Raw genomic sequence first — 10661 nt, forward strand, 5'->3', positions numbered from 1 at the left:
CTAGAGTGGCTATGGACTGTATCACCTCTACTGGAAGAAGCAGCTGCCTCAAGAGGGTGAGGGTGGGGAGGAGCCAGGAGGTTGGGAAGAAGAGAAAGGAGAGGAATAGGAAGAAGCCAAAATGACTAAAACTGAAAAGCCATAACCCCAAACAAAACATAATTTGGGAATGGTCTACATCAACACAGCCAGCACCCAAGAAAGAAAGCAGGGGCAGGAAGAAGGGACACTGTGGGGAGATCCAGAGAGGGGAAGACAGAGGCTGGGGAGAGGAGCAGGAGGAAAGGGGAGACAGAGAGAGAGGAGGGAAGGCCAGAGTGAGACGCAGAAGCTGTAGGCGGAGCTGGGGGGCGGCAGTGGAGAAGCAATGGAGCAGGGCAGGGGGCCTGGGGCAGGCAGGTGCCTGAAAATATAGCTTTATATATTTATATTTATATCTCACATTCCACACAGCAACTTACTAGGGGAGGAAGCAGGGGATGGGAGGAGGCGACACTGAGGCAGGGGTCTGGCCAGCGAGAACCTCTCACTCCCCGAGGAAAGCTGGGGGCACTGGCCTCTCACCTTCTCCCCATTCGGCCTCCGTGAGATCCAAGCAGGGCCATGCAGAGGGTGCAGGTGTGGGCTTCACCGAGGGCTGGAGCTGGGGAGGTGGGGGGACGGGAAGCAGGACTCCAAGGCCCCAGGATCCCTGGGCTCATGAGGTAGCTCCCTGAGAGCCATGTTGGGATGAACCTGGGGCTGGGCTGGGGGCGCCCAAGAGCCCTGGCTGCAGCGGGAGGCCAGCAGTCAGTTAGGCAGCGTATCAAGTCCCAGGGATGCTGCATGCTGCTTGGCCCGGAGCCGCAGGTTCTCGATGCTCGTGGTTTTACTGTTCAGGGCGGCCGAGGCAGGCGCCAGGCCTGCAGGGGGCGCAGGCAGCAGTGGGGACCCCCACACGCCCTGGTGGGCAGCGGCGGCCGCTGACAGCGACTGGTAATAGGACTGGCAGTGCAGTGAGCCCAGCGGGGCCACGTTGACGCCCAGGTAGGGCACAGCAGCGGCGGCGGCGGCTGCAGCGGCAGCGGGGGCCGGGCCCCCCACTTCGAAGGAGGAGTAGTGCACCAGGTTGTTGGTGGCGGCCATGTGCTGGCGGAACTGCTCCTGCAGACGGAAGAGGCTCAGCGGGGAGGAGGAGTAGGAGTGGGAGGGGCCCAGGAGGCCAGCCCCCGGGGCTGCAGGCGTCAGGGCCAGGGTGCCCGGGGAATCTGCAAGCAGAGAATCAAGAACCGAGGACTAAGTAAGCCAGAAAGATAAAGAACATTACAGCATACTAACACATATATATGGAATTTAGAAAGATGGTAATGATAACCCTATAGGCAAAACAGAAAAAGAGACACAGAAGTACAGAACAGACTTTTGAACTCTGTGGGAGAAGGTGAGGGTGAGATGTTTCGAAAGAACAGCATGTATATTACCTATGATGAAACAGATCACCAGCCCAGGTGGGATGCATGAGACAAGCGCTCGGGCCTGGTGCACTGGGAGGACCCAGAGGAGTCAGGTGGAGAGGGGGGGGGGGATCGGGATGGGGAATACGTGTAACTCTATGACTGATTCATGTCAATGTATGACAAAACCCACTGAAATACTGTGAAGTAATTAGCCTCCAACTAATAAAAAAAAAAGAAGAAGAAGAAGAAGAAGCGAGGACTCAGGACAAGGGCACTGGTCTGCCAGGAGGGGCTCCCCCTCGGCCTCGCTTCCCCCTTGGCGCTGTAGACAAGATGAGCTGTGGCTGAAATCATACCCACCCATCTCAGCCAGGGCGTCCCCTAAAGCCACGGTGTCCCCAGAATCCTGGGAGGGAGGGACCCAAGCTTCCTGACAGCCCGGGCTCTGCCAGGGCCCTCATATCTGACGTTTTAGGAAGTCTCCTTTTCCTGTTTTGGTTTTTGTTGTTTGTTGGGTTTGGTGGGACAAAAGCGTTCTATTGACTCTCAAAATCGTTACAACAGAATCAGATTGACTTGGGGAATGACTGAGCCAGAAGCAGTAGCACAGAAGTGTCCCACCCCAAGACTCCTGTTCTTTCCAACGGTTTGCCTCCCCTTTCCCTCTCCGGTCTGTGGTTCCCCTTCCCCTCCAGCTCTCAGCTCACAGCCCCGTCCCCTCCTTGCCTGGACGCAGGGTTTGTGACTGAGATAATGCTTCCTGCCAGAGTTCTGCTCCTTCAAAAAACACAGCCCGGGAGTCTGCTACATTTGGGGATCTCTGGTACTCGTATAGCACTCACCCAATATGCACTGGTACATCTGTACTGTTGTTAAAATACTGGACTGATAAATAGCTTCTACCCTAAGCTCTTCAAGTATCCCTCCCCTGCCACACAGCCCCTCCCCCCCAAATTCCCTTGACCTTGCCAGGATTCAGCGACTAAAGGGGGATCACCTGGCACGAACCTGCTATGGCCGTGTCCTTTCTCTGGGTCAGGGCCAGTGCCACGTGTCCAGGGTTAACTCTAATCTCTGCTCTGACACCCCTGGCAGAGCCAGGCCCCTGGGCTGCTAGACCTGGCCATTCTCCCTAGGCGGGGGCCCAGACCACCCATAGCCCCTGCCAAACCTCACCTGCCTTGGGGCTGCCCCTCTTGCAGCCCAGCCCCTTGCTCTCAGTCCCAGGGCTCTTCTCGGTCTTGGGATCCTCAGCCCCTGCCCGGGGGTCTTCCTCCCGGTCTGGCTGGTCTTCGGGGGCCGACTCACTGGCCGACTGCTCAGACAGGCTCAGGTGAAGCTCAGCAGGGGGGTCGCTGCTGGGCAAGTTGGGGGGCTGGTCAGTCTCCAGATGGGTGTCTGGGGTTGGGACCTCGGTCTTGCCTTCCCCGTGGGATCCCTCAGCCTCCTTCTGCTTCTGGAGCTGCTCTTTCTGCAGGCTGCGCTGCTTCTTCCGGAACTTGGCCCTGCGGTTCTTGAACCACACCTAGGGACGGGGAGAGGGGCAGCAGGAATGGGAGGGGACGAAGTAGAGTTGTGGAGCAGGGTGCTCCCCAAGGGGATGTGCAGGATAAGGTCGCCCCGCCCTCTGGGAAACATGCACCCACAATCCCTTCCCCAGCTCCCCTCCTGTTACTGCAGTCATTCATGGAGACACCAGGTGCAGTGTGAAATGTTGGCTCCTGGACAGTGGGAAGTCAGACTGATGGGCTGGTGCTTGTCTGCAAGGTCTAGCTGGGCCCTACCTGCACCCGGGCCTCAGGCAGGTTGGTGCACATGGCCAGCCTCTCACGCATCACCACGTCCGGGTAGTGAGTCTTCTGGAAGGTCTTTTCCAGGGCCTCGAGCTGCTGAGCCGTGAACGCCGTGCGGCTGCGACGCTGTTTGCGGTGCTGGGAGCCATAGCGGGCCTCCAAGATGATGTCTTGAAATGTACAGCCGTTGGAGGGCAAGGAGAGGGGGCCCATTTAATTATGGGAAATAGGTTTTAAATCTTACCCTGCTCTGACCCACTGTGGTCCTGCCAGAGTTAGACCCTGGTCTCTTCCCCATGGAAATCACCCATGTCCTCTCCATGTAGCTGGATTTTCAAGATCACTCCACACTATCTTTCACTATCAGGCCCACTGAACTCTAATTCATCTCTAAGAATGGCTGTTAGGAATATGCCTGAGGGGGGATCTTCCTTATTTGAGGTGGGTGGGTGGGCAGGCTTTACCCTAAAATCCATACGTGAAAGTGAAGTTGCTCAGTCGTGTCCGACTCTTTGCGACCCCATGGACTGTAGCCTACCAGGCTCCTCCATCCATGGGATTCTCCAGGCAAGAATACTGGAGTGGGTTGCCATTTCCTTCTCCAGGGGATCTTCCCTACCCAGGGATCGAACCCAGGTCTCCCGAATTGGAGGCAGACGCTTTAACCTCTGAGCCACCAGGGAAGCCAAAATCCATAAAGTTCTAGAATAATAAGATAAAACATTCTGAGAGTACATGATGCTGTCAATTTGGAAGTCCATGTGACAAAGGTTCTAAGAGCCAATGACCCTTAGATTCTGGATACCAACAGAATACCGCCCTGACCATAAGAAGCCAGGCTGTGAGCTTGGGATCTATCTGCAAGGTCTTGTTAGCAGGAGTCTGATTAAGTAGATGGAATTCACTGGCTCTTGATCCTATGTCCTCTGACTATGAATTTCATCATCCCAGTTGGCCTATGAGTCTCTGATGGTAGGACCTAAGACCTTGGTTTTACATCTCCTCAACAGAAAGGCTGGCTCTGGCAGGGCTGGCAGCCTCAGAAAGGCTGGTTTCGTGCAGTCTTGGCTCTCCTAGCTGCTTTCTCCAGGAGGTAAGGACAAAGAGAGCAGGTACTAACCACCACCACAGGCTAGGAGAGGAGACAGGCCTGATAGACCACAGATTCCACGGTCCTGCAAGTGCTGAGAATGGAATCTCCCAGCATATATATCTGCCTGGGGTTGCTGTCTACCCTCCTGCTCTTCCCTGATAGCTCGGTTGGTAAAGTATCTGCCTGCAGTGCAGGAGACCTGGATTCGATCCCTGGGTAGGGAAGATCCCCTGGAGAAGGAAATGGCAACCCACTCCAGTATTCTTACCTGGAGAATCCCATGGACAGAGGAGCCTGGTGGGCTACCATCCATGGGGTCACAAAGAGTCTGACATGAGTGAGCGACTTTCACTTTCATACTCCTGCTCTTCTGCTTGACTAGTCCCAGGAGGATGGACAGTTAACTTCTCTTTCCCGGCCTCCCATCACCCATAAGCAAGCCCTGGACCATCTATGCTGAAAGGAACCCAAGCTGTGTCAGCCTTTGCACAGGGCCACCTTCACTTCAGGGACTGGAAAGTCAACACAACACTCTAAACGAGGAAGAAGGAGCAACTGGGTCTCCAGGAAGCCTCAGACTTTGGGCTTCTCCTTCTTCAATGTAAAGAGGGAGCCCTGAACCCCTCACAAACCAGCACTAATCCCAACCTGGGCTGAGCCCCAAGCTCATGCTGGTTACACTGGGGAAGGGGAAGGAGAGAACCCCTCTCTGTGGAACCCTGGGTGCGGGAGCAACAGCTCAGCATCCTGCTGCTGGTTCCAGGGGCTGCAGGTGAGGGCAGGGGGTTGCCACCTAGGAGACCAGGCTGTCTGCACCATCAGCAAAACCTCCTGGAAGTCAAGGCCTTCATACGAGGGCCTGCCTGGAGCTCGTGTGCCTCTTTCTTTAAGATTAGAGGGTTGGTGGCAGCACTGAATACTCCACTTCCTCTGTCCCTGATCTTTCCTCTCTGAGCCCTGGAACATGGTCAGGATCTATAATGTCACCACCAGGCGGGGCACAGGGAACTCACTCCAAACCAGAGAAGCAGCCATAGCTGGGCAGGCCTGTACACACATTGCCACGCTGGAGACTGATGCTCATCCACAGAAAGTGACCAGGGGCTCGGTTTCATCCTCTGAGCCCTTCCCAGAGCCTTGCAGGGTCTAAAGTAGTAGAAGTGGCTGCCCCGCCCTTCTTGTCAGGCCAGATCCCCTACCCAGGCCTCATAGCTCATTGCATTCCTGTGCCTTTCTCATGCTAGTCCCTCTTCCTTGCCCTTTTAAGGCGGGGCTCCTGACCCATGCTCTCCAGGAAGCCCTCCCTGACCGCACCAGCTGATCACGCTTATCTGGTCTGCCCCATCACTTGATCCTGGCCACATTCTTTCTGCTGTGCCCTCTCATGGCTATATGGGCACCTGGTATCCCTGGAAGTAGCCTAAAGCTCTCCCAGGACCATCTGGCACAGGCCCAGAGCAGTTCATCTGCTGCTTGAGGTTTGGCCTGGGACAGGATGGGGTGGGTGGCTTCACCTCTCAGGAACTCACATTCCCCACCCAAGCCATCAAATCCTTCCCACGTTCACTGAGGCACTCTCATAGCAGAGCAACCATGGGTGAATGGGAGTCGGGGGGACTAGGCTGTAGCTCCCTCATGGACGCTTCCCATAGGACCTGGATAATAATTTCCTCTGAGCACCTACCAGTCCCTGCTGAATACCCTACATGTGTTACCTCAAGTAACATCCACACCATCCTATGGAATGGGCCCCACCAGGTTCCCTGTTTATAAAGGGGAAGCTGAGGCTCAGAGAAGAGAGGAGAGCAGGCACACCCTACAATGATGGCAAGTCTGAGACTTCAAAGCTCAGATCTTTAGACATAAGGTCCCATTCTAATCTCCCACACCAGCCCTGCCTAGATTTAGCCTCACTGAGCCTCCGTTTCCTTGTCCATACAATGGAGATAATAACCTCCCTTTACTGGAGTTGAATGGTTTAATGCACAGAGAGGGAAAGAGCAACTCATGCAGTGCCTGGCCACACAATCAGTGATCAAAATGTGGGCGCTGTTACAGAAGTGGCTCCCGGGGCACTCTGGCCACTTCCCAGCTGGAAGGCTCTGGGCTAGTCCCTTACCTCCTACCTCCGTCTCTCCACCTGTGAGAGGCTATTGGGCCCCTCCCTCAGAGGGCTGTTAAGGAAATCTGAAGGAAAGCACAGGCCAGGCCCAGGGCCCTGGCAAACATGGATGCTCTGGATACGCACACAGATTTTGAATTGACATCTCCCTGTGCCATAAGTGACCTGGGTCCTCCTGAATTTCATTCCCAGTGCTCCCTCCTGCCTTCACCTTCCAAACAGAGCCTTGTCCCCCAGATCTCTCCTCCACCCTGCAGCCCCCGTCCCCACAAACGGCCCTTACCAGCCAGGCGCTCGGCCAGTGTGAGCGCATGCACCGAAGGCCGGTAGTCGGGGGCGTGCTGGGCCTGCTGGGCCGCCTGCTGGTGCAGGTTGTACATGGCGCTGAGCGAGTTCATGGCATGCAGCGAGTAGCCATTCACCCCGTAGTGCTGCATCACGGCATGTGCCTGCAGACGGGCGAGAGGGAGGGGACATGAGGCCATGTGGTCATACTCTACCTGGGGGAGACACCACCCCTCGCCCAGACCTTGGATGCCCACCTCACCCCTGAGCTTCTGCCACCTCATGGCAAAGAGGCCCACCTTGCCCACAGCTAAGAGCGAGAGGGCTCCTGCCTCTATTTATTTATTCATTCAGCCACTCATTCATTGATTCATGCAGCAGGACTTGTGTAGGGCTTAATGCTCTGGGCTCTGGAGTCAGATTGCCTGAGTTGGGACTCTCCACCCTGCCACCTGCAGGCTTTCTGACTTTGAGCAAATCACTTAACTTCCCTGACCTTCAGTTTCTCCATCTGCAAAATGGGGTGAGTAATAGTACTTATTTCATGGGGTTGTTGCAAGGATTAAGAGAAGCCTTTACAATAAACAGGGTCTGGTATATAGGGTATGTTCAAACACGTTAATCATTGGGATTCAACAATCTGTTTGCTACTTCATTCTTCATTCACCATCTTCGTTCTTCATCTCATTAATCACACAAGCACCTACTAATCTGCGCCTCACACACATATTATTTGTTCAACAAAAAGCCAAGGAGGCTCACAGGGAGCCAAGTCCAGAGTTGGACTGGAGTGACTCCAGTCACTGGACTCAGTGAGGCATTTGCTCTGGTGAGATAATGGACTACAACCCTCATGTGCCACACAGCTGTAAGAACACGGTTACTATGACTGTCATATGCACACTGCCATTGCCTCCCTGTATTCTCACCATATGCCCAAGAAGCAAGAAGACCTAGAGCAAGTGAACTCCATTTACAGATGAGTCTACTGAGGCTTGGAGAAAGAGCAGTGACATGTTGAGGCCACACAGACCATGTAGGGCCTCCTCCACCCCACAGATGAGGCTACTCCTTCAGCCTCATTCTTTGGCTGCCAAAAAATGTACATCAGAGAGTACATCCCTTCTGCTGAAGTGGCTCAGATCGGCACGAGGCTGCCAGGGCCCCACCAGCCCCAGGGCTCCTCCAGACCCTCCCAGTCCTTATCCCCACCAAATATTGGCCTGAAGTGTCAGTTTTGGAACATGGAACATTTGACAAAAGAAAGACCATGTCCAGGTATTTTGGCTCCCTACACTCACATAGTGGACATAACACCAAACAGCCATAGCACACACACACACGTACACATGCACACACATACTTCATGCACAGATACACATATGCAGACACTCTTCACATAAGTAGTCATACTCACAGAAATTCATCAACAATCATAAACGCAATGTCATTATTCCCACAGTTCCACACATAGACATTCTCACAGATACCTATCCACATAGCAGATGTATCTACACATAAACCTGACACATACACATTCATATATTACCCATATTCATTCAGCAGAGACTCATTAAGCACCCACCTACTAAGCACCAAAGTCCCTGCCTTCATGGAATTTTTTTGGCCACACTGAGAGGCATATAGGATCTTAGTTCCCCGACCAGGGATCGAATCCATGCTGGAACTGCAGAGTCTTAACACTGGATCATCAGGGAAGTCCTGCCTTCATGGAATTTACCTCCCAAGCAGGGAAGGTTATAAAACCAATAAACCTATATAATAAAGTCAGACAGGAATAAGTACTCTGAAGAAAAACAGGGCAGAGGAAGAGCATATCAAGAGGAAAGGTGAGGCTATTTTAGAACGTATGGTCAGGAAAGGGCTCTCTGATATTCAAAATAAGCCACATGAATCTTATTGGGGTGGGGGGAGACTTTCCAGGTAAAAGGAACAGCAAGGACAAAAGTCCCTGAGGCATGAACAACTTGGTGTGTGTGTGGAACAGCAAGGAAATCAGCGTAGCTGGAGCTCAGAGGGTGAGGGGATCAAGTGGATGAGACGAGGTGTGAGGGAGAGAAGGGACCAGATCCCAGGGGGTTTCATGGCCCAAATAAGGAGTTTGAGTTTTATCCTGAGTATGATGGGAAGCTCCTGGACAGTCTTGAATAACATGATTTGTTGTTAAAAGCTCACTTTGCTGCTGTATGGAGATCAAACTGCAGAGGGGTCAAGAAGAGAAGTGGAAAGGCCAGGCCACTGCAGAATCCAGCCCAGCAACCAAAGGGCCTTCCACTTGGGCAGGATGGGTGGAGGTGGGGAGAAGTGGTCAGAGTCAGGATATGGTATGAAGGAAGAATTGACATGACTGCTAAAAGATTAGTTTTAAGATGTGAGGAAAAGAGGGCAAAAAGATGACTCAAGTGGACTGGGCTATTGAGTGAAGATGAAATTAAGACACTTGCTCCTTGGAAAAGCTATGACAAACCCAGACAGCATATTAAAAAGCAGAGGCATTAATTTGCCAACAAAGATCTGAAAAGTCAAAGCTATGGTTTTTCCAGTAGTCATGTATGGGTACGAGAGTTGGACCATAAAGAAGGCTGAGTGCTGAAGAACTGATGCTTTTGAACTGTGGTGTTGGAGAAGACACCTGAGAGTCCCTTGGACTGCAAGGAGATCAAGCCAGTCCATCCTAAAGGAAATAAGCCCTGAATATTCATTGGAAGGACTGATGCTGAAGCTGAAACTCCAATACTTTGGCCACCTGATACAAAGAGCCAACTCACTAGAAAAGATCCTGATACTGGGAAAGATTGAAGGCAGGAGAACAAGGAGACAAGAGAGGATGAGACAGTTGGATGGCATCACCAGCTCAATGGACATCAGTTTGGGCAAACTCCAGGAGTTGGTGAAGGACAGGGAAGCCTGGTATGCTGCACTCCATGGGGTGGCAAAGAGTCGGACACGACTGAGCGACTGAACAACAACTGAGTGAAGATGGATCTTTTCCCGAATTGCAAGCTCTCAGGGAGAAGCAGGTCTGGGAAGGGGTGGAGGAGAATGAAACCAGGCCTTGGGGGGACATCGTTGTTGCTGCAGTTTAGTCGCCAAGTCATGTCCAACTCTTTTGTGACCCCATAGACTGTAGCAAGCCAGGACCCTCTGTCCATGTGATTTCCCAAGCAAGAATACTTTAGTGAGCTGATATTTCCTTCTCCAGGGGAATCTTCCTGAACCAGGGATAGAATGCATGTCTCCTGCATTGGCAGGTGGATTCTTTACCACTGAGCCACCTGGGAAGCCTTTCGGGGGCATGATAGGTATAAAATACGGCTGACTTCCAAGTAAGAATGTTAGGTTGGGGGCAGTTCCCTGGTGGCCCAGTGGTTAAGACTGTGTGCTTCCATTGCAGGGGGCATGGTTCAATCTCTAGTTGGGTAACTAACATCTCACAAACCGCACAGCACCACTAGAAGAGAAAAGAAAAAAAAAAAAAAGAATGTTAAATCGGTAACTGGATATACAAGTTGGGAGCTGATGTTTGGGTTTATAGGTTTCTGAGTGGACACTCACACAAGACACCTACCAATGACAGTTACTCACAGAATCCCACTCCATGCACCATAAACATGACCCCAAAGGCAGAGATCTAGGAGAAGAGAATTATGGTACAGAATACAATGTTTAACCATTTGTGTAACAGAGTATACCATAAACAAAGCTAAAAGGCAAACAACAAACCTGGGAGAGAACTTGCCATACATGACATAGCAAATCTGACCAAAAAATAAATAGCACACCTCAAAACAAAAGAGAATACCCATAACATATAAACAGCTCTTATATAGAAACAAAAAGGTGGTCACCTTAATAAAAGATGAGCTAAGAACTCCCCTGGCGGTCCAGTGGTTAAGAATCCACCTGCCGAT

General features: G+C 52.4%; 1 protein-coding gene across 2 annotated transcripts; it reads right to left on the minus strand.

Annotated features, from left to right (window-relative positions):
• Nucleotides 1–789: 789 nt before the first annotated feature.
• On the minus strand, nt 790–6890 carry DMBX1 (diencephalon/mesencephalon homeobox 1). Of its 2 annotated transcripts, none has more exons than XM_065929319.1 (4): nt 6728–6890; nt 3221–3399; nt 2613–2961; nt 790–1247 (listed from the first exon to the last, which is right to left on the minus strand). In XM_065929319.1, the coding sequence occupies exons 1-4, from the start codon at nt 6879–6881 to the stop codon at nt 790–792; spliced, it is 1140 nt and encodes a 379-aa protein (XP_065785391.1). In that variant the 5' UTR covers nt 6882–6890. The 2 variants fall into 2 exon arrangements, with proteins under 2 accessions (XP_065785391.1, XP_065785382.1); XM_065929310.1 differs by having other exon boundaries at nt 3221–3416; nt 6730–6881.
• Nucleotides 6891–10661: the final 3771 nt, after the last annotated feature.

This window comes from Muntiacus reevesi, chromosome 1 (assembly GCF_963930625.1).
Source record: "Muntiacus reevesi chromosome 1, mMunRee1.1, whole genome shotgun sequence".
NCBI classification, from domain to species: domain Eukaryota; kingdom Metazoa; phylum Chordata; class Mammalia; order Artiodactyla; family Cervidae; genus Muntiacus; species Muntiacus reevesi.